The sequence below is a fragment of the Bos javanicus genome, chromosome 29 (genome assembly GCF_032452875.1).
Source record: "Bos javanicus breed banteng chromosome 29, ARS-OSU_banteng_1.0, whole genome shotgun sequence".
NCBI classification, from domain to species: Eukaryota; Metazoa; Chordata; class Mammalia; order Artiodactyla; family Bovidae; genus Bos; species Bos javanicus.
This window is the reverse complement of record NC_083896.1, coordinates 24,746,421-24,771,064: the sequence shown is the minus strand read 5'-3', so window position 1 is coordinate 24,771,064 and position 24,644 is coordinate 24,746,421. Positions and strand designations below refer to the sequence as shown.

The 24,644-nt window shown below is 35.8% G+C and overlaps 1 protein-coding gene across 1 annotated transcript in view; it reads left to right on the top strand.

Moving 5' to 3' along the window:
* The window catches only part of PRMT3 (protein arginine methyltransferase 3), a 132,538-nt gene that overhangs the window by 34,176 nt on the left and 73,718 nt on the right, over positions 1 to 24,644 (top strand). Inside the window, exon 10 of the mRNA XM_061406206.1 lies at positions 10,820 to 10,919. Coding sequence (XP_061262190.1) covers positions 10,820 to 10,919 — 100 coding nt within the window. The remainder of the gene's footprint in view (positions 1 to 10,819; positions 10,920 to 24,644) is intronic.

The window sequence follows — 24,644 nt, the reverse complement described above, 5'->3', positions numbered from 1 at the left end:
TAAATACTTGTTGAATTAGTGAATGGGTTTTCAAGACCCAGGACATGAAATATTCAAAGCTTGCTGAAAACCCATTATCTTTCTGCTTGAATTTGCATTATTCTCTAACTTTCCCCCGCATCCCCCCCATTTTATTAGAAGCTAAGCTATTGCTAACTTAAAACAGTAAATGTCCTCAGTGTTAGCTACACGCCTAAAACCTATAAACAAAAATTATACATTTGGGAGGGAGACAGCTCATGAAATACACTTAATAAAGGAAATTGGTATGTGTTTTCTGTTATCTGCCTCAGAAGAAAAGAGGGAGATCTGTTCTGGGCAACACTTGAGTCTTCTCTGATGTGTGCACTGAGCACTGGATCCTTCCTCACACGTTTACCAAAATGATTTGATTGCCCTTTTTTCCTCCACTGAATTATATCTTTGGTTCTTTGATAGTACCATCTAAAATCTCCATGCATTTATCAGTTTGTTACATTTTGTATTACTTTGTTGTCATTTTGGCATGCTTGGGGAACGGGAGAAACATGTATGTTTGGGTGCCATAGTGAACTGAAAACAATATTATGCCTTGTATATTTTTGTATTACAGTATTCCCCCCACCCCACCCCCATATGCATTTTGAAAAAATTATTACCTAGGTATTCTTCTAGGTGAATTTTATAGTCATTTTGTCACCAACTTTAAATGTCATTTAATTGATAAGATGTTCATTGTATGAACACTTGGTGGTACTTTATGCTGTTTACACATCTGTCTCCCTGCTAGACCCTGTTCTTCGTTAGAATCTAGACTGTGTCTTTTTTAAATCAAAATTGCATTGGGCAGAAGTACATTACAAATTTGATCCTGTTTTCTCATTCTGCTGCTGCTGCTGCTGAGTCGCTTCAGTCGTGTCTGACTCTGCGATCCCATAGACAGCAGCCCACCAGGCTCCCTTATCCCTGTGATTCTCCAGGCAAGAACACTGGAGTGGGTTGCTATTTCCTTCTCCAGTGCATGAAAGTGAAAAGAGAAAGTGAAGTCGCTCAGTCGTGTCTGACTCTTTGCGACCCTATGGACTGCAGCCTACCAGGCTCCTCCGTCCAATGGGATTTTCCAGGCAAGCGTACTGGAGTGTGTTGCCATTGCCTTCTCCTTTCTCATTCTAAAAATCCTGAAATGGCTCCTCATTGCCTCTAAAAACTAGACTCCTTAGCATTACCTCTGACTACTTCCCATCTTTGTCACTACATACTGCCTCTTGCTGCTCTAATCATACTAAACTATTTTTAGCTCTTCACATTTGCAATTTGTCTTCCATACGCACACACATACACACACAGGAAGTTTGTGCATACATAGATGAGGCACTCTTTTTTACCCCCATATTCATACATATCTTTATGAATGCTCTGTCTTTTTCTGATTAAAATGGAATGTCATTCAGTTAAGGTCTTATTATATTAGCTCCTATGAAGCCTGTGTTCTTTACCTTTCTCAGTGCCTTAGACCATGTTCTTAAGTGCATGAACTCTCTCTTATCTCTGTAAGCCCAGTATCAGATAATTATTCATGATGATGTCCCTGTATCATGAGATAAAAGTTAAATTGCTGCTTCTGAGATAGGAAATAATATAAGATAGTGATTATTGCTCTAACAAAATATCCACTCGGAAAAATAATTTCAGTGTTTATTGGATTAGTTAAGAGACTTACTTAACATACCCTTTATATTATGGTGTTGTATTTCTGAAAATTAAAGCTATGCTACTTTTTGAGCAGGTGTTTTCAGAGATAGAATTCATTTGGAATGCTTTTATGTAAAGTAATGTTTAGTGATTGGCCTCTTGAGAGAAGAAAAGTAAGTAAAAATCTATAGTTTTTTTTCATGAATGGTAAAATCAGGTGGTGATTAAGATGAGCAGGCTCGCAAATGGGATTATCTCTGTGAATCACGTCTGTGTTGCAATGTTTTAATACAGAATCACTGGGAATTATGGCCTTTTGTCTGTTTTTCTGTGTATTCCCTGAAATCTTAATCTTTCCAGTTGTATTTATATTCCAACAAGTAATTACTGAGGCAGATAGGATTATGACTTGTAGTAGACAATAAACAGCCTGAGCAGATGGCCTTTTACAGGACATGTCTTGTTTCAGCATGAGCATCCTGAAAATATTTCTAAGGCAGTAGGAACATTGTGATCTTCTAAGAATATTGCTCTTTGTTTCTTTTGAAGTGTTTGTACTTATTAAGCCTTAATAAAATATTTCAGTAAATGTAATCAACTACAGCAATTTCATCATAGAGAATTTTATTGAATACCTCTGTTTTTTTTTTTTTTTGAATACCTCTTTTAAAAAGCTCAAATATGATATAAGCATCCTTTTTAACCTTTGTCTGAAATGCACATATTAAAAAGTACATAGCACATAAATTACGTGGTAACATAAGTAGAAATAAGTAATAGGAAAGAATATTTCCAGCACTTTAGATTTCCTCCCCTCTCCATCTGTCCTTTCTCAGTAAGATGCTCTCCATGCTTGATTGGGTAATGACCATCCTGGCTTTTGTAGTAATCACTTCCTTAATATTGCTTTATATTTCACTTTAATCATTTATTATGCATTATTTTAGTCTAGCTTGTTTTGTTCAACATTATTTTTAGCGTTCATTTATGTTTATTGTTACATAGAATGGTATTGATTAGTGTATCCCAATTTATCTTTTCTATTCTTGACGGGAATTTTTGTGTTTTCCGGTTTAGGTCTATTTAGAACGATTTTGTTATGAACCTTTTTGTCCATGTGCTTGGTACACATCTGTGAGGTATATGTTTAAAAAATAGTGCAGACTTTAGGGAATACATGTCTTCAGATTTTCCTGGTATTGCCAATTTATACTTGGCAATATGGTGGTAATACCAATTTATACTTCTACCAGTAGTATGTAACAGTTTGGGTTGGTATTGCCTGCCTTTAAGAACTTATTCCAGTTGGTTGTATAGCAGTGTCTCATTGAAATTTAAATTTGCATTTCTGTGATTGTTAATGTGACTGAGCACTTTTTAAACTTAGTAGCAGTAGTAATAGTAGTATTAATCTGTTTAAAAATGACCTAGTTGTTCCAAAGACCATTTTATCCCCTCTACTTTGTACTGTCATCTTTGTCAGGAATCAAGCGTACATATATGAGGCCAGTATAACCTTTATACCAGAACTCTGCTAAGGCAGGACAAAAACTTACAGGTCAATCATTTATGAACATATATAGAGAACATCCTATTCAAACTATTAGAAAACTTAATTGAGCAGTGTGTGCTTAGTTGCTCAGTTGTGTCTGACTCTTGCAAGCCCTTGGACTGTAGCCCACCAGGCTCCTCTGTCCATGGAATTCTCCAGGTAAGAATACTGGAGTGGGTTGCCAAGCCCTTCTCCAGGGGATCTTCCCTACCTGGGTCTCCTACATTGCAAGCAGATTCTGTACCTTCTGAGCTATTGGGAAAGCCTATCGAGCAATATACTGGAAGATAAAGTTTATCCCAGGAATACAAGTTTGGTTAATTTGAGAAAATTAACCATAAAAATTTATTGATGTATCTCAGGAGAGAAAGTTTGATAAAATTCCATATCCTTTCAGTCTATATATTAAACTCTTAGCAAACTAGAATTGGAATGTGTTATATCATAACACGGTACAGTGTATATCCAAAAACAAAAACTACAGCCCACAACTTGATGAAGCTTTGAAAGTTTAAGTTCAGGAACAGGACAGGGACACTTGCCATCATCTCTTCTACTCAACACTGTAAAGGAGATCCTGGACAATGGAACAAGGCAATAAAAGAAAGATACAAGAATTGGAAATGAAGGATCAAGACTTTTCATGTTCCCTAGTAGTATGTTTATGAATATAGATATCAGAAATAAACTATAAGTTATTACAGCAGTAAAAGTATTAAGGTGCTTAATATTTTATTATGTATTTTTAAATGTGATACATAATTTTTAAATTGATATGATTTACAGTGCTGTATTAGTTCCTGGTGTACAGCAGAGTGAATCAGTTATATATATTCTTTTCCATTATGGTTTATTATAAGATATTGAGCATAGTTCTCTGTGCTATTCAGTAGGACCTTGTTTGTATCTATTTTATATATAGCAGTTTGTATCTGCTAATCCCAAACTCCTAATTTATTCCTGTCCTCTCCTCGTGCCGCCTTTCCCCTTTGGTAACCATAAGTTTGAATTCTATTTATGTGAATCTGTTTCTGTTTTGTGTATACATTCATTTCTGTTACTTTCTAAATTTCACATATGAATGATGTCATACAGTATCTTTCTCTGACTTCACTAAGCGTGGTATGCTCTAGATCCATCCACATTTCATATTTTAATGGCTGGGTAATATTTCATTGTGTGTATCTCTGTGTGTGTGAGATCTTAAAAAAAAAAATTTATTTGGCTGCCCCTGGACTCAGTTGTAGCACATGGGATCTTTTGTTGTGGCCTAGACTCTGGTTGTGGCACGAGGGCTCAATAGTTGCCGCGCGTAGACTGCAGAGTGCTCGACCTTCAATAGCTGTGGCACACGGGCTCCACAGTGTGAGGGCCCAGTTGTCATGGCACATAGGCTTAGTTGTTCTGCGGCATGTGAGATCTTAGTTCCCCGACCAGGGATCGAGCCTGCATTACAAGGCAGATTCTTAATCACTGGACCATGAGGAAAGTCCCTGCCATATCTTATTAATCCAGTGATCTGTTGATGGACACTTGGGTAGCTTCCATGTCCTGGCTTCTGTGTATAGTACTGCTGTGAACATGATGGTGAATGTATCTTTTTGAATTAATGTTTGTTTTTTTTTAATATTTACCTAAGAGTGGAATTACTGGATCATATGGTAGTTCTATTTTTAATTTTTTAAGGAACCTCCATAATGTTTTCCATAGTGGCTGCACCAATTCACATTCCCACCAGCAGTGTAGGAGGGTTCCCATTTCTCCACACCCTCTTCAGCATTTGTTAATTGTAGAATTTTTAATGATGGTCATTCTGATCAAAGAGGTAGTATAATATTATAGTTTTGATTTATATTTCTCTAATAATTAGTAGTGATAATGAGCATCTTTTAATGTGCCTGTTGACCATCTGTATCTCTTCAGAGAAATGCCTATTTAGGTCTTCTCTCTATTTTTTTTATTGAATTGTTTTTTGGGTTGGGTTTTTTTTTTTTTGGTCATTGTATGAGCTGTTTGTATATTCTGGGAATTAAGCCCTTGTCTGCTGCATCATTTGCAAATATTTTCTCCCAGTCTGTAGGTGGTCTTTCTGTTTTATTTATGGTTTCCTTTGCTGTGCAAAGGTTATCAGTTTGATTAGGTCCCATTTGTTTATTTTTGCTTTTATTTCTATTGCCTTGGAAGACTGAGCTAAGAAAACATTGTTATGTATGTCAGAGATTGTTTTGCCTATGTTTTCTCTTAGGAATTTTATGGTGTCATGTCTTTGAGTCTTTAAGCCATTTTGAGTTTATTTTAATATATGCTGTGAGGGAGTATTCTGACTTCATTGATACATATGTTGTTATTCACCTTTCCCACCACCACTTGCTGAAGAGTCTTTCTTTTCTCCATTGTATATTCTTGCCGCTTACGTCAGAGATTCATTGACTGAAGGTATGTGGTTTATTTTGGGGCTCTTTTCGGTTCCCTTGACCCATATGTCTCTTTTTGTGCCAATACTATGTTTTGATGGCTGTAGCTTTATAGCATAGTCTGAATTTCAGGAACTCCAGCTTTGTTCTTTTTCCTCAGGATTTCTTTGGCAATTCTGAGCCTTTTGTGATTCCGTATACATTTTAGAATTATTTGTCTAGTTCTTTGAAAAATGTCATGGGTAATTTGATAGGGATCACATTAAATCTTTGGCTTGCTTTGGGTAGTATGACCATTTTAACAATATTAGTTCTTCCAGTCCAAGAGCATGGGATATCTTTCCATTTCTTTAAATCGTCTTCAGTTTCCTTTATCAGTGTTTTATAGTTCACAGTGTATAAGTCTTTCACCTTGATCAAGTTTATCCTCAGTATTTCTAGAGATTTTTTTTTCCTATTTCAGTGTAAAGAAATGCAGTGGATTTTTGTATATTAATCTGCTACTTTCCTGAATTTGTTTATCAGTTCTAGTAGTTTTTGTGTGAAGGCTTTAGAGTTAAGTATCATATCATCTGTATATCATGACAGTTTTACCTCTTCCCTTCCAATTTGGATACCTTTTATTTCTTGTTTCATTGCTGTGGCTAGGACTTCTAATACTATGCTAAACAGAAGCAATGAGAGTGGACATTCTTGTCTTCTTCCTGTAGTCAGTTGGAAGGCTTTCAGCTTTTCCACCATTGAGTATATGTTGGCTGTAGATTTCTCATAAATGGCTTTTATTATTTGAAATATGTTCTCTCTGTCACCACGTTGATAAGAGTTTTTATTGTGAATTTATGTTGAATTTTTTTCAATAGATGCTTTTTCTACATCTATTGAGATGATCATGTGGTTTTGTCTTGTCTTTTGTTGATGTGGTGTATCACATTGATTGATTTGAGTGTGTTGAAATATCCTTTTGACCCTGGGATGAATCCAGCTTGATCATGGCGTATGATCTTTTTTTATATGTTTTTGGATTTAGTTTACTAATACTTTGTTGAAAATTTTTTGCATCTATATTTGTTAAAGATACTGGCTTCTTTGATGAATTCATCAAAGATATTAGAGATCAAATATATATATATTAGGTATTCTGGCCTCTAATTTTATTTATATATATATATATTAAGTATTGTCTTTGATTTTGATATCACTGCGTTGATGGCTTCATAGAATGACTTTGGGGGTGCTCCCTCCACTTTAGTCTTTTGGAAGAATTTGAGACGGATCAATGTAAATTCTTCTTTGTATGTTTGGTAGAGTTCCTCAGTGAAGCCATCTGTTCCTGGACTTTTGTTTGCAGGGAATTTTTTATTATTTTTGCAGATTCTGTTAAACTTCTAGTGGTTGGTCTGTTCAGATTATCTATTTCTTCTTGATTTAGTTTTGATAGGCATATATTGCTAGAAACTTGTCCATTTCTTCTAGGTTGTTCAGTTTGTTGGCATATAATTGTTCATAGTATGAAAACATAGTATGTAAAAATTGGCTGTATTTCTATAAAAAACACAAAACAAGACAGTGAAAATTAAAGCATATCAAAGTGTATTTCTCATATTTCTAACAATCTTTCAGACAATGCTAGGATGCTAAGTCACATCCATGAAATGAATGTCCCCCAGTAGGTGCTGTGCATGAACTGTTTTAACAGCTTCTTCCCCAGTGTACCCTCTGACATTGGTCAATATTTCCTTGCCATGTATTTCTCTGGTATCTTGCAACATTTTCTACAGTGATACCTGCAAAGAAAAAGCCTGTGAAGATGCTCATGGTCACCAGGATTTGAACCATTCCCTACAAAACTTATTAATAACTCAGTAGAAATGTTTTCTGATTTTTTTTTTTTTTTGAGGCTATTTTAAATACTTATTTTTGCCTGCACTGGGTCTTCGTTGCTGTGTACGGACTTTCCCTGGTTGTGGCAGGCAGGGGCTGCTCTCCCTTGTGGTGCGGGGCTCCTCACTGAAGCGCCTCTCTCGTTGCAGAGGACAAGCTCCAGGCGCACAGGTTTCCCTAGTCGCAGCGTGCAGGCTCAGTAGCTGCAGCTTGCACTCTCTAGGCAGGCTGGCTTCAGTAGTTACGACACGTGGGCTTAGATGCTCTGCAGCACGTGGAATCTTCCCGAACCAGGGATCCTGTATTGGCAGATGGATTCTTAACCACTGGACCATTAGGAAATGTATCTTAAGTAACAGTAAATGAATGCTGCCCCCTTATAACTGAAAATAAAACAAGGAATGTCCACTCTTGCCAATTCTATTCAGCATTGTCTCGGGGGATCTAACAAGTGCCATAAATACATTTAAAGGAAGGCAATAAATGGCAGTAAATACAATAGAACTAAGACTCATTACTCCCAAGTGACATGATCAAGTACATGTAAAAATCCTAAGAAATCTATAATATAGCCACTAAAACTGTGCTAAAGCTAAACCCTTTATGACAGTCAGTGGGATTCAGGGTCAAAATATGAAAATCAGTTATGCTTCTGTTATTATCCGTAAACAACTAGAAATTGAAACTTAAAAAGTACATACCATTACAATGCAATAAAAATCATTAAACATTTAGGGGTAAATTTAGCAAAATATGTTGAAGACATAAACACTAAAAAATGTAGAATGATACCATGAGCTGATTCTAAAATTCATATGGAAACAAATGGCCTAGAATATCCAAAAGAATTTTAAAAGAAGGATGAAGTTAAAGGATATATTCTGTCAGACTTTATGACTTTAAGTATAAGAATCAAGAAAATGTTGTATTAGTGTGAGGACGTGCATCTAAATCTTGGCGCAGAATTGAAAGTCCAGAGATAAGCTTACACATCTATGCTTAGCTGGTTTTTGACAATGATTCTGAAGTAATTCCGTGGGTTGGTGAAACTTTTTCTTCAACAGAGTTGCAGCTATCACTCATGATAGTTTTTCTAACAAAGTTTTTTCATTATATACGGGAAAAAGATCATGATGATATATTGGAAAAATCAACTCAAAATGGAAACTAAAAAAATTTAGAAGAAAGCATAGGTCAAAATACTTGATGTAGGCAAAAATTTCTTGGATATGAAAAGCACCAAAAGCATGAACCATGAAAGAAAAAAAATGATAAATTGGTATTTATTGAAATTAAAAAACTTTAGCCTTTAAAACATATTATTACAGAAATAAAAAGAAGCCACAGGTTGGAAGAAAATATTCACTATTTTCTTCCAGAGTTTTTATCCAGAAATGTAAAGAATTTTTTAAATTCAAAAATAAGAATACAACTGATCCAGTTTTTAAATGGTTAAAATGTTTGAGCAAAAGATAATAGGGAATTATGACTAGTAAGCATATGGAAAAAAGACTTGCATTAGGAAAGTTCAATTTTTAACTATAATGAGATCTTACCAAAAAGTTAATATTAAAAAGATCCTATACTGGCTTCGCTGGTGGCTCAGATGGTAAAGCGTCTGCCTACAATGCGGAAGCCCCGGGTTCGATCCCTGGGTTGGGAAGATTCCCCTGGAGAAGGAAATGGCAGCCCACTCCAGTATTCTTGCCTGGAAAATTCCATGGACTGAGGAACCTGGTAGGCTACAGTCCATGGGGTTGCAAAGAGTCCGACACAACTGAGCAACTTCATTTCACTTCACTTCATACTAAGTTTACAAGGATGTGAAACAATAGAAATGCTCACATATTGCTTGTAAGAATGTAAAATCATATATGAACTTTGTAAAACAAACTGGCAATTTCTTAAAAAGCTCTATCACTTCCATTTGACGGAGTACTTCTTGTACATACATATTTATAGCAGCTTTATTCATTGTAGTCCAAAAGTGGAAATCCAGAAATCCATCGTCAGATGTGTGGATAGACAAAAAGTGTTTTATTCATATAGTGGGATACTACTCAACAATAACTAGGGATTGAACTTCCAATATACAGAAAAATAGGCATTAATTTGAAAAGTACGCTTATTGAAAGAAACCAGACACAAAGGAGTACATTCAATATGATCTGTTTATATAAAACTCTACAAAATACAAATCATAATATGTAGTAAAAGAAAGAAATCAGTAGTTGGGTGTGGATAGGAGGGTTTTGTGGGAAAGAGCAGTAATGCATCTTTTTGAGAAAATTGTAATATTCTACATAAAATAATCTATATGATGATGGTGGCCACTCAGGTATCTCTTGTTTTTTTCTTTTTTTAGTTCAGAAAAATTTACCCTTAAAAATGCATTTAGTTTTATGTATATAATACTTCAGTGAAATTTACAGGAGGAAAATCGCTCCATTGTTTGCAGAAAAAAATCTTTTGTAATTCAGATATACAGCCTTTGAAGACTGCAAATTTATTTAACTAGATACAAACTTAGTAGATTACTTTTAGCTTTTTGAAATTCTCTGTTGTTTATTTGAAATTGCAAAAGAAGGGGATGAAAAATATGTGCTAATCTTATGACCGAGCATATAAAAGTATCTAATGAATGATGTTGGACAAAGTTAAATAATTTATGATTGGAGGAAAGTTTCAAGTTTATGTAACATGGAATATTATTGTTATTCATGATAATACCTTGCTGTTGTATAGTGCTAGAGGATGTGTACATAGCTTTCACAAATGTCTCATCTTCATAATAGACTGTTAATAGAAGTGTTAATAGTTTGGGAAGGTATCTATTTCTGTTTTACACTTGATTTCAGGCTCAATGAGATGTTACATAATTTGTTGAAAATCACTTAGCTGACAAGTGCTAGAGGACCTGGAATTCAGAGTAAAGCTTCTGGGCCTAACTCTCTGCTGCTATGGCAAGCTACTTCTCTTTAAAATATACTGGTCTGTTTCCACCTCTCCCTTTAAAAACTTTTTTTTTTTTTTTTAACTTTATTGATATGTATTCTTAATAGGATTTGAGTTTCTTTTCATGCTGTAGTTTTAAACACTGGTTCAGCTGTATTGTGGTATTAACCACAGACATTCTTGGGGATTCATGAAGTGACCAAAGAGCGATTATAATGCCAGGGAGTAAGAAAACTTTGAACAAACATACTTTGAGTTCTATAAAGTAATAACAGTTGCCAAGAATTTTTGTAGTTTGACTAGTTTTCAGAATTTGTTTCAATTTGTTCATTATGGCATTTTTCAGATTAAATAAACTTGAAGATACTGTTACACTAATTAAAGGAAAAATTGAAGAAGTTCGTCTTCCTGTAGAAAAAGTGGATGTTATTATATCCGAGTGGATGGTAAGTGTTTGCATACAAAACTACTTTTATTAATTTTTTTTAAAGGCAATGAATAAAGTAGCAAGTATTATGCATTTTATTATATTTGATAAATGGCAGAATGATAGCATTATTTTAAAAATAGCTACAGTGTTTTTATGGTAGTTTATTCTGCAGCGGCACTTATTTACTGGCAATTTGTAATCTTTAAGAAGAGAATAAATTATCTTTTTAAATTTTAAAGTCTTAATATTACTTTCTAGATTTGTTGAGACCTAACTGTGTTTGCCTAAAAGCCTGCGAGGATTCTTTAAGGATTTACTAAGACTGTTCATGTCAAAATAATGTGATGTTGCTACTGTTGTTGTCATATCGAATAGCCTATCTTTCTGATCTCTTTAGTCATGTGTCCTATACCACATAAAGTGAAAGTGAAAGTGAAGTCACTTAGTTATGACTCCTAGCAACCCCATGGACTGCAGCCTACCAGGCTCCTCCGTCCATGGGATTTTCCAGGCAAGAGTACTGGAGTGAGTTGCCACTGCCTTCTCCATGAGTTACTGAAGTAAAGTCACTCAGTCGTGTCCGACTCTTTGTGACCCCGTGGACTGTATCCGACCAGGCTCCTCCGTCCATGGGATTCTCCAGGCAAGAATACTGGAGTGGGTTGCCATTTGCTTTTCCACCTATACCACATAAAATAGTATTTATTGGCATTATTAAAATAATGAAGTAAAGGTATATTATTATATAGCTTTATAGTTTGCTTTTGAAACCACAAATCAAGGTCAGAGTATTTAAAGTGTCTGTAAAGTAAAATTAATGGTATTTGTCAACTGATTTGACCTGTTGATATGCCACTTCTGTTAAGACTAGTATATAGTAGTTCTGGATAGCCATTTGGAAAGTGTTAAGTTTTTTTTTTAAGAAACTGTATTTGATACCTATATTTTAATTAAGTGAATTTATCAAAATTTCTTGAGAAGAATGAGTTTTGCTTTGTAATTATCTATAACTTTTGAATAACAATTCTAGCAAAATAGCTAGAATTAGAGTGCTTTTGCAGTGTTCAGATTTAATGTCGTGATTTCAGTTCAGAGCCTATGACATAGACCCTAACCCTATGACAGTCACTGTTGTTGGCAGTTACTCTTTTGCATCTGAAACAGTATGTTGAGTTTTTTCATGCTAAGGTTGGCTTCTAACAATTCTTGATCATAATACCCTTGTTCTTCTTAACCAAGTAATGTGTATCAGTACTCTGATTTCCCTTTAAAATTGAGTGAGAAGTAATTTAGTTATATATAACTAAAAATCTAACATCTCTTTAAAGACCACAAAAAGGTGCTTTGGAAAAAGTGCATATGAGGCATCTGCTTGACAGCAGCTTTAAGTAGTTTGTACTAAGTATTGCCTAATGTAGTCCTTACTTCTCTAAGAATCATTTTATTTTTCTTGGGAAATGCATCTTTTAAATTACCGCAAATTACACTGTAAGCAAACTAAAAGATAGACCTTACTAAAACTTCCTGTCACCTCAGTTAACTAGCTGGTAGTTCTTGACCAGGTTAGCAGAATTATCCTTCTGGATATTGATGTTTCAGGAACTTTCATTTTGAAACTTGAAACACTGTCTAGAAGTATTGTCATTCAGTCGCTCAGTCATTTCTGACTCTTTGCAACCCCACAGACTGCAGCACACCAGGCTTCCCTCCTTAACTGTGGGAGTTTGCTCAAACTCTTGCCCATTGAGTTGGTGATGCCATCCAACCATCTTGTCGTGTGTTGTCCCCTTCTCCTCGTGCCCTCAGTCTTTCCCAGCATTGGAGTCTTTCCCAGTGAGTCTGCTCTTCGCATCAGGTGGCCAAAAGTATATGACTTTCAGCTTCATCATCAGTCCTTTCAATGAATATTCAGGACTGATTTCCTTTAGGATGGACTGGTTTGATCTCCTTGCAGTCCAAGGGACTCTCAAGAGAAGTATTAATATGAAATTGAAATCTTAGAGCCAGTTGGTATAATAACAAAAACCTAGCTAGGTTGAATGAATTTATGAGATTGTCACAGGTATGATGTGAGCTTTATGGAAAGGTGTGCTGGTCTTGGGCTTGTTTCCCTAAGACTCATTTTACACCCTTCTGTTTTCTGCTGTCTGATGGAGAAGGGCTAACACTGCAGGTGGCTTTTCCTCGGCTCCTGTGACAGCCAACTTCAGCTGGCTTGGGAAATCTAATGGGAGATTTATGAAAGGAGAAGCCAGGGCATTTTCTTTTTTTTGCCTCTGGTGGTGTTGCTGGCAGAAATTGTTTGTTTTGTGGCTCCAATTCCTACCTGACAAACCACTCATAATTCCAGCATCCACTGTGTGACCCTGACCCTGGGCTCTTGTTGCAGTACTTTTTTATTTTGGGGGTTTGGTCAGGAATGATCTCTGCCTCTATCAGGAAGGCAGCGTCACATAAGCAATACTGAGTCACTGGAACCCGAGATGAAAAGGTGCATTCTGAGATGCTTTCACAAACGTTCTTTCAGAAACCCTTCAGAAAGGGGAAAAAAAACATATGTCCAGCATGTGATGGCTAAGAAATTTCTTTTTCTCTGCACAAAGGTGTAATTTTAGAGTTTGCATCATCTTGCTGTCAGCCTTTCCTTGTATGCATCAGTGAGGTTGGTGTCTAGTAGATTTGTTAAACACATTAGAAGGAGGATTAGACACTGTAACTTACAGCAGTTATAGAGTCATCTTTGTGGCTTGGCAATATCATTTATAATATATTCTAGATCCTCTCCTAACTTCGGTACATATACTAGAATTTCTGAGCCTGGATGCTGGAAAATTCTAATTACGTAATTAAACAAGAAGCAAGTATGCTTCCTAAAATATATCCAACATTTTTTCAGATCAGATCAGATCAGTCACTCAGTCGTGTCCGACTCTTTGCGACCCCATGAATCGCAGCATGCCAGGCCTCCCTGTCCATCACCAACTCCCGGAGTTCACTCAAACTCACGTCCATCGAGTCGGTGATGCCATCCAGCCATCTCATCCTCTGTCGTCCCCTTCTCCTCCTGCCCCCAGTCCCTCCCAGCATCAGAGTCTTTTTCCAATGAGTCAACTCTTGGCATGAGGTGGCCAGAGTACTGGAGTTTCAGCTTTAGCATCATTCCTTCCAAAGAAATCCCAGGGCTGATCTTCAGAATGGACTGGTTGGATCTCCTTGCAGTCCAAGGGACTCTCAAGAGTCTTCTCCAACACCACAGTTCAAAAGCATCAATTCTTCGGCGCTCAGCCTTCTTCACAGTCCAACTCTCACATCAATACATGACCACAGGAAAAACCGTAGCCTTGACTAGACAGACCTTTGTTGGCTAAGTAATGTCTGTGCTTTTGAATATGCTATCCAGGTTGGTCATAACTTCCCTTCCAAGGAGTAAGCGTCTTTTAATTTCATGGCTGCAGTCACCATCTGTAGTGATTTTGGAGCCCAGAAAAATAAAGTCTGACACTGTTTCCACTGTTTCCCCATCTATTTCCCATGAAGTGGTGGGACCGGATGCCATGATCTTAGTTTTCTGAATGTTGAGCTTTAAGCCAACTTTTCTTTCACTTTCATCAAGAGGCTTTTGAGTTCCTCTTCACTTTCTGCCATAAGGGTGGTGTCATCTGCATATCTGAGGTGATTGATATTTCTCCGGGCAATCTTGATTCCAGCTTGTGTTTCTTCCAGTCCAGCGTTTCTCATGATGTACTCTGCATATAAGTTAAATAAACAGGGTGACAGTGTACAGCCTTGACGAACTCCTTTTCCTATTTGGAACCAGTCTGTTGTTCCATGTCCAGTTCTAACTGTTGCTTCCTGACCTGCATACAGATTTCTCAAGAGGCAGATCAGGTGGTCTGGTATTCCCATCTCTTTCAGAATTTTCCAGTTGATTGTGATCCACACAGTCAAAAGCTTTGACATAGTCAATAAAGCAGAAATAGATGCTTTTCTGGAACTCTCTTGCTTTTTCCATGATCCAGCGGATGTTGGCAATTTGATCTCTGGTTCCTCTGCCTTTTCTAAAACCAGCTTGAACATCAGGAAGTTCACAGTTCACATACAGCTGAAGCCTGGCTTGGAGAATTTTGAACATTACTAGCGTGTGAGATGAGTGCAGTTGTGCGGTAGTTTGAGCATTCTTTGGCATTGCCTTTCTTTGGGATTGGAATGAAAACTGACCTTTTCCAGTCCTGTGGCCACTGCTGAGTTTTCCAAATTTGCTGGCATATTGAGTGCAGCACTTTCACAGCATCATCTTTCAGGATTTGGAATAGCTCAACTGGAATTCCATCACCTCCACTAGCTTTGTTCGTAGTGATGCTTCCTAAGGCCCACTTGACTTCACATTCCAGGATGTCTGGCTCTAGGTCAGTTATCGCACCATCGTGATTATCTGGGTCGTGAAGATCTTTTTTGTACAGTTCTGTGTATTCTTGCCACCTCTTCTTAATATCTTCTGCTTCTGTTAGGTCCATACCACTTCTGTCCTTTATTGAGCCCGTCTTTGCATGAAATGTTCCCTTGGTATCTCTAATTTTCTTGAAGAGATCTCTAGTCTTTCCCATTCTGTTGTTTTCCTCTATTTCTTTGCATTGATAGCTGAAGAAGGCTTTCTTATCTCTTCTTGATATTCTTTGGAACTCTGCATTCAGATGTTTATATCTTTCCCTTTCTCCTTTGCTTTTCGCTTCTCTTCTTTTCACAGCTATTTGTAAGGCCTCCCCAGACAGCCATTTTACTTTTTTGCATTTCTTTTCCATGGGGATGGTCTTGATCCCTGTCTCCTGTACAGTGTCACAAACCTCACTCCATAGTTCATCAGGCACTCTATCTATCAGATCTAGGCCCTTAAATCTGTTTCTCACTTCCACTGCATAATCATAAGGGATTTGATTTAGGTCATACCTTAATGGTCTAGTGGTTTTCCCTACTTTCTTCAATTTAAGTCTGAATTTGGCAATAAGGAGTTCATGATCTGAGCCACAGTCAGCTCCTGGTCTTGTTTTTGTTGACTGTATAGAGCTTCTCCATCTTTGGCTGCAAAGAATATAATCAGTCTGATTTTGGTGTTGACCATCTGGTGATGTCCATGTATAGAGTCTTCTCTTGTGTTGTTGGGAAGAGGGTGTTTGTTGTGACCAGTGCATTTTCCTACTTAAACCCAAGTTGTTTAAACAATGATTTTTAAAGCCATGTTTTCTTGGACCAGCATTTTAGAATTAAAATACCTTGCATAGAATCCTGTCTTTGGAAGTTTCTTTTCTTTTTTTTTTTTTACATATAGCAGTAGGGATTCAAAAATAAGAATAATTAAAATTTAAACTATGGCATAGTGTTTTTTTTTTTCTTTTTAAAAGTATTTTGAACCAGAAAGAACCAAAAAACAAAAAAAAAAAGTACCTTGAAGAATTGGACACAGATGTTTAATGAACTTGTAATCCAATATAGCAATGTAGGCATCATATATTGTAGAGATGTACATCTGTTTGCTTCGACTATGGTCCGCTAACTGTTTCATGGCTTAATTTAGATATGTTTTTTGTCTGCAGCTGTTCATGAACTTTGCTTTTATTTTGCAAGATGTTCTCAGATAAGAATGTGTTTTTAAAACCTAAATCATTGTTGTTAGCATGTCATTTAATAAACTTGCCTCTTAGATTTAGAAATTTCCATATTTAGGCCTCTCTTTACTTTTACATTTTCATTTTTATTGAATGAAATTTCTATTTGATAAAATTGTTATCAGTTAAATAGAAAGTTTAATTTCTATAGGATATTACTATGTATGCCTATGAATATCTGTTCTCGTATTTTACATTTTACTGTACCAATAGAGCCATTCTTTATGACCTCTCATTTCTGATGGCCTAATGATGCGTTCAAAGTAAGCTTCCCTGATTCTTGTCCTGTGAGCCAGTAAGCCCAGATAGACTGATTTGATGTTGTTGTTTGCCATCTAAGTTTTCAGCATGGTCTCCTTACAAATATTTACATAGATAAGATCCTGGCACTGCATAATACAATTGCCAGAGATGAATCTTGTTTGGACATGTTATTTTCTATCATCAGGACCATCAGCAAAATTATACATTAGGTGAACTTTAAGTTACATTGTCACGATCACGTACTGTATACATTCAGATTGTCCTTTGTAATTTTTCTGTCTAGACTTGCTTTTCACAGAAGTGACCTAAAATTTTCTCAGCTTTCCCATCCCATTTCACCAGCATCGGTGTCTATGTAATGTGCATGCATGTGCCGCCCACACCCACAATGATGGGGTATCTTTCGTTCACATTTAATACTCTTTATTGTTGGTAAATAGCTTTTCAGGCTTTTATCAGTTTAGACTTTATCACTTAGAAACATGACTTGTCATTTGGTTTATCAACACTAGAATCTGGGCCGTGAAGCGTGTCATAGGTTACATTTTCAACTGTTGGAATGTTTTTGTTGTTTTTAGTTTGGTCTGGCAATGAAGCCATGCCATGTCAGCCAACTGCCATGAAGATTAGGTGGCCTTTCCTGATTTGTCTTCTTACCTTAAATGATGTAATAATAATTATGTAAGTAGTTTAGTAAGTTATATAAGCTAAATTAATCTTAGTGCTAGGGAAAGCATAAGAGATTGATTTGCAACACAAATTTTTAATCGTACAGGTACATTTTTGCCTTTCCAGTTGTTGATAAGAAATATGCTTATGACCTGAATTTAAGGGTTTTTTTAGTCGTCTTTTTTCTCTTTTATGTATATTACCCTGAAAATTTTAAGCAAAATAAAATTGTCTATGTCTAGTATGTATTTTGTTTACTTAAGAGTAGATATAATCTAATGTCTAGTGGTTCAAGATAAGGAAATGTAAGATGTAACTTTCAACTCTATATTCTCTGGTTAGTTTTTTCCCTTATTTTTCTTATTTTTTTTTTGTTGTTCCATCAGTGAAAAAGTCATCTTTTTATTGCCCGACTTGTGGTATTTTTTAAAATCAGTCAATATGATAATAATTAAAAAAACAAATGCTTAATCACTTCAGTCGTGTCTGACTCTGTGCAGCCCTTTGGACTGTAACCTGCCAGGCTCCTCTGTCCATGAGATTCTCCACGTAAGAATACTGGAGTGGGTTGCCATGTCTGTGTGTCCTGCATTGGCAGGCATGTTCTTTACCATTGGGAAGCCAATAAATGCTTCAAAATAAAAAATAAGATACATAAAATTCATTGTAAAACATGTTCTTTTGATTACAGAGACTACTGTTGTTTTAGTATCCTTTATTTCTCTTTCTAAAATCATGTTGTTTATATTTTTGACAAATAATTTGTCTTTTAATGGAATATACTGATGATGAGAGAAGTATGTGTTAGCAGATTGACTTATTTCTTTTAATGTGTTCTACTGTCCCTGTCTGGCAACCTGCCACAATTTCTGCACGACTCATTTCAGACATCACCTCACCTGTGCAGCTTTCCCTTTTTGCCCCTTGATCACATAAAAAATCTCTTTCCCCCTTTCTTTGCAATTTAGTTTAAGCTTCTATTATGTACTTTTACAGTGTATTAGAATTCATTGTTGATAAACCTTTCTCCATTCTCTAAGATTGGGAACCAGGTTTTACTTGATATGGTCAGAATTTGTCAAAGGGATCAGTATGAGTAAATGATGAGAGAATATATAAGAGAACTTTTCCAGATAGAAATTCACTGGCCACAGACACAATCTTATTTATAATTTTCTCTACATCAGAGGAAGGCACAGATGAGACAGAGTTAAGAGTATTTATTGCTCTAGAGTCAGGCCACCTGAATTCTTGGTGCTCTTTTGCTGCATCTTGGTTTGTTACCTTGGGTCTATTACTGAACCTGTCTGTGCCTCAGTTTCCTTCTCTCTAAAATGAGGACAGCAATAGTACCTACTTTATATGGATTTTGTGAGGATTAAATGAATTAATACATGGAAATTTCATAAAACATTCTGGCACATAATAAGATCTCAGTAATTAGCCACTCATTTTGAAAGTTGTACAAACTTTTAAGGACTCTTTAACTAAAGAATGGGCTACTTGAGTAGATTATTCAGTTAATAAAAGCTGGAAATGATAATATATGTGAAATCAGGAATATTAATACTTGAGGGAAGAACATACTTGGTGCTTCTCTCTTGGCTTTTGAGCCCTTTGTAAAAGCAGAAGACCCTCTATTTCAATGGCTAGTATTTACTAATTGACTCTGCCTATAATGAATGCAAAGAAATACAAACATCAGCTGATGAATGTGGATTATTGGGGTTGGGGTTTTTTATATTTTTCTTCATATTAAAATGTATTATATGTCTATTTCAAGAATAATTCTGAGTTTGCTGCTCTGTAAATAAATTAGAGACAGTACTAATATTACATAATGATTTCAGGTAAAGTATAAAATACACATTCAATAGGCTTTTTTTTTTAGTATTTTAAATATTAACAGAGAAATAGTTACAGTACTTGAATGCTGAATCGAAAATTGTGGTTTGTAAGTATTTTTTTTCTTTATTCTGAATTAAGAATAAAATGAAAACAGTAAAAATATAATTAAGAATAGGCCTCTTATGTTCAATTATTTGTTTTATAATCTTTATATATGTTCTTACTTGCATTCTTAATCACTCCCCAGCCTCTCCTTTATTTAATCTTAATATTTGTTTAAAGTTTAGATCACACTCTGCAGCCATTTTATTTCTTACTCTAGAGAGGAGGCTGTTTTGTAATCTTGAAAGCTATAGGAGAAATTTAACACTTTGGGGCTTGAGACCAAATGTAAGTGAAAATATTTAGTCCCTTAAGCAAAGTGTTTATATTGAAACACTTATGTATTGTGGATAAAGGTTTTGCTTTTGAAATATATTTTAGATGTTTTATGTCTCTTTCATCAAAGTTCTGAAAGTTGCATTTACCAAGAGATTCTGTGCTCATATATGATATATGATTGATTTGATTGGTTTATTTGTTTTTGGCTCTCCATAATTCCCTGTGCCATGTTGGATTCTAGTTGTGCTTAAGTCCTGTATGCATTACTTTAAAAAAAAAATGTTTGCTCAATAAGTTGTAAATTATTCTAATTATGAAGGTAAAGGGCATAAGTTACTCAAAAGTATGAATCAACTGTCCTTACAAAAATTTTTCAGTATATTAGCCAGAGAACAGGAAGTTTTTGTTAATTTTGATTTCAAACTCTAACATTGTATAGCAATTTAAAACATTTTTTTTCCAATAATACTGTTTACCTCTGCCAGAGAATGAAAGTAAGCTCCTAAAATTTAACAGTTTGGATTTGCAAGCAGATGGGTGTTCATTACAAGCTCTGTTTCATGTAACTGAGTTGGCTCAGTCATAATTATTATAATAATTAGTATGAAGTGGTTCTACTAAAGAATTATCCTGGGACAGATATTTGATTCCTATGCCATGAGTAATCATATAAATTGCACCAGTTTATAATAAATACTCTTGATCCAGTGCTTCACAACATGGCTTTAGAAAACCCCTAATCATGTGTTTGAGAAATGACAAATTATATCTGTATGAAGCTTCAAGGGGGGCATCGTTATTATTTTTATGGAGTGAAATACAAAATTCTCACAGATTCTTAAGATAAAACACCTGCCTTCCATACTTTTTTGAGCCCTTGCAGAGCTGATTTTAGTTAAGTATTCCCTAATTGCTTGGAATTTCAATTCATTCCCTTAGTACTTCAAGGGACAAGTTAAAGAAGCCATGATTTTCATTACCTTAGAAGGTGGGTCATAGAGGATCTTTCGGTGATTTATGTCCAAGAGTGTTCTGCTTATGTTTCTCTCAAATAGTTTTATAGTTTCTGGTCTTACATTTAGGTCTTTAATCCATTTTGAGTTTATCTTTGTGTATGGTGTTAGGAAATGTTCTAATTTCATTCTTTTACACATAGTTGTCCAGTTTTCCCAGCAGTACTTATTGAAGAGACTATGTTTTCTCCATTGTCTTAATATATTCTTACCTCCTTTGTCAAAGACAGGGTGCCCCTAGGTATGTGAATTTATCTCTGGGCTTTCTATTGTGTTCCATTGGTCTGTATTTTGTTTTGTGCCAGTATTGTACTCTCCTGATGACTGTAACTTTGTAGTATAGTCTGAAGTCACAAAAACCAACTCGATTCTTCTTTCTCAAGATTGCTCTGGATATTTGTGGTCTTTTGCATTTCCATACAAATTGTGAAATTTTCATTCTAGTTCTGTGAAAAAATGCCATTGTAATTTGATACAGATTGCATTGAATCTGTAGATTGGTTTGGGTTGTAGTCATTTTCATGATATTGATTCTTCCAATCCAAGAACATCATATGTCTGTCCACCTGTTCATTCACGTCTTATAGTTTTCTGTATACAGCTCTTTTGTCTCCATAGATAGGTTTATTCCTCAGTTCAGTTCAGTCACTCAGTAGTGTCCGACTCTTTGCGACCCTGTGGACTGCACTCCAGGCTTCCCTGTCCATCACCAGTTCCTGGAGCATACTCAAACTCATGTCCATTGAGTTGGTGATGCCATCCAACCATCTCATTCTCTGTCGTCCCCTTCTTCCACTTTCAATCTTTCCCAGCGTCAGGTCTTTTCCAAGGAGTCAGTTCTTTGCATCAGGTGGCCAAAGTATTGGAGTTCCAGCTTCAGCATCAGTCTTTCAGGTGAATATTCAGGACTCATTTCCTTTAGGATTGACTGGTTGGATCTCCTTGCAGTCCAAGGGACTCTGAAGAGTCTTCAACACCACAGTTCAGAAGCATCAGTTGTTTGGCGCTCAGCTTTATAGTCCAACTCTTCTCCTAGGTATTTTTTTTTGGTTGTTGCAGTGGTGAGTGAGTTGATTTCCTTAATTTCTCTTTCTGATTTTTCACTGTTAGTGTCTAGGAATGCAAAGGATATTTGTGTACTGATTTTGTATCCTGGGACTTCACTATATTCACTTATTAGCTCTAGTAATTTTCTGATAGTATCTTTAGGGTTTTCTCTGTATAGTATCATGTCATCTGCAAACAGAGTTTTACCTCTTAAAAAAAATTGCAGCCAAGGAAGGCAAAAAACAAGATAAAAAGGCAGCCCTCAGAATGGGAGGATATAATTGCAAATGAAGCAGTTGACAGAGGATTAATCTCCAAAATATATAAGCAGCTCATATAGCTTAGCATCAGAAAAACAAACAACCCAATCAAAAAATGGGCAGAAGACCTCAACAGACATTTCTCTGAAGAAGACATACAGATGGCTAGTAGACACATGAAAAGATGCTCAAGATTGCTCATTATTAGATAAATGGAAATCAAAACTACAAGTTTTAAATGAACTTATAGTTCATTTCAGCATTTTCTTCTATAAAATTTCTGTTCATTTCTTTTGCTTATCATTCTGTTTGTGACTTTTGTCTTTTTATTTTCTGAAAGAGTGTCTTATCTGTTATAATTATCAAACTGTTACTTGGCCTACTCTCATATCTTTTGCTTCTCTTTGTTTTGAGGCACATAATAGAATGTTTCTTCTGTCTCCTTTGAAGTTAGGTATGGCCCTGTGACTTCCCTGATCCCTGAGTGATTATAATAAGCAATGTTTCTTGTCAATCTGTCATATCAGAAAGAAGTCTGTTTTGGTTTTAGTTGGTTATTTGGGTGTTTGTTAGTGCAGAGTAACCTAGCTTGTCTTAACAGATACATTATTCTCTATTTGTTGGCAGTGTGTGGCTTGTCATTTCTCTCTTTTTTTGGTGTAATTTGATGAATAGACATTCTTAACTTTGTGTATCAAATTTATCAAACTTCTTTATGGTTTGAGTTTTTTGTATCTTGTTTTAATAAATCTTTCTAAAATTACCATTGTATACTTATTAGACTTCTCCACTTTCCATGCCTCTTCACCTCTTTCATATTTTCTAATGTTTTGGTTTTCTGAACTGCACTCTGGATAATTTTTCAGTCCACCTGTTTTTTTCTGAAGTTATTTTTCACCATCTGTTAAACTCATCCATTTTTTATAGCCTCTTCTCTAGATATTTTTTTTTAATTGAAGGATAGTTTGATTTACAATATTGTGCTATTTAAAATATGTGTGTTATTTACAATATTGTGTTACTTCCAGCATGGTGATTCATGATTTTTGCAGATTATATTCCATTACAGGTTACTATAAGATAATGGGTATAATTCATCTGTTATATAGTATTTCCTTGTTGCTTATATGTATCTGGTGGCTCATACGGTAGAGAATTTGCCTGCCAATGCAGGAGACCTGAGTTCGATCCCTGGTTCAGGAAGATCCCCTGGAGAAGGAAGTGGCTACCCACTCCAGTATTCTTGCCTGGAGAACTCCATGGACAGAGGAGCCTGGCAGGCTACAGTTCATGGGGTCACAAATAGTGGGACTGGACTGAGTGACTAACACTTCACAATTTGTACCTGTTAGTCTGTACCCCTAACTTGTCCCTTCTCCTTTTTCTCTCCCCTTTGGTGATTACAAGTTTGTGAGTCTATTTCTGTTGTACATGTACATTCATTTGTGCTATTTTTTAGGTTCCACAGATAGATGATATTATATAGTATTTCTTTCTCTGACATTTCACTAAGCATAAAATTCTTTAGGTCTGTTCACATTGCTGCAAATGGCAGTGTTTCATTATTTTTTATGGCTGAGTAATAGTCGTGTGTGTGTGTTTCACATCTTCCTAGGCCAGTCATCTAGTGCTGGGCACTTGAGTTGCTTCTATGTCTTATTGTTGTTGAGTCTCTAAGTCATGTCTGATATTTGCAACCCCATGGACTGCAGCACTCCAGGCTTCCCTGTCCTTCACTATCTATGTCTGAAGTATTACAGATGGTGCTGCTGTGAACGTTGGAGTACATGTATCCTGTTGAATTAGTGTTTCTGTTTTTTCCGGATAGACACCCAGGAGTGGAATTGCTGGATCTTATGGTAGTTCTGTTTGTAATTTAAGGAGCCTGCAGTCTGTTTTGTATAATGGCTGCACCAATGTACGTTCCCAGCAACAGTGTAGAAGGGTTCCCTTTTCTTCACATCCTCTTCAGCATTTTTTATTTGTAGACTTTTTGATGATAGCCATTGTAACAGATGTGAGTGATATTTATTTCATTGTGATTTTGATTTGCATTTCTCTAATAATTAGCAGTATTGAACATCTTTTCATGTGCTTGTTAGCCATCTGTATGTCTTATTTGGAAAAATATCTATTCAGATCTTCTGCCCATTTTTTAATTGGATTTGTTTGTTTTAATTCTTCAGTTCTTTTAAAATTGAATCATACAAACTAGTCATGGATTTAGTTCTCAGAAGTCACCACTTGCCCATCACAACATTTCTCTCTGTTCCATGTGGCTTTAGTGGGGTTGTCATGTTGGAACACTCTCCCCTTCCTTCCCTCCCTTTTTCTGTTCTCAGGATCTTAGTTGGAATTCAGAACAGGAAAAAAAAGTTCCCTATCAGTGTTTGACTTAGAGAGTTTAAAATTCATTGAAAATGATCTCTTAGATTCATTATTTCATTAGAAGTTACAAAATTGTGGTATTCTATCATTTTTTCTTTATTTGTTACTAAGTACTTTCATCAAGTACTTGGTTATGAACTATAGCTTATAGTTGAAAGGGCGATAAATGCTGGATATTTTCTACCTAACATTTTTAGAATAATGAATTATT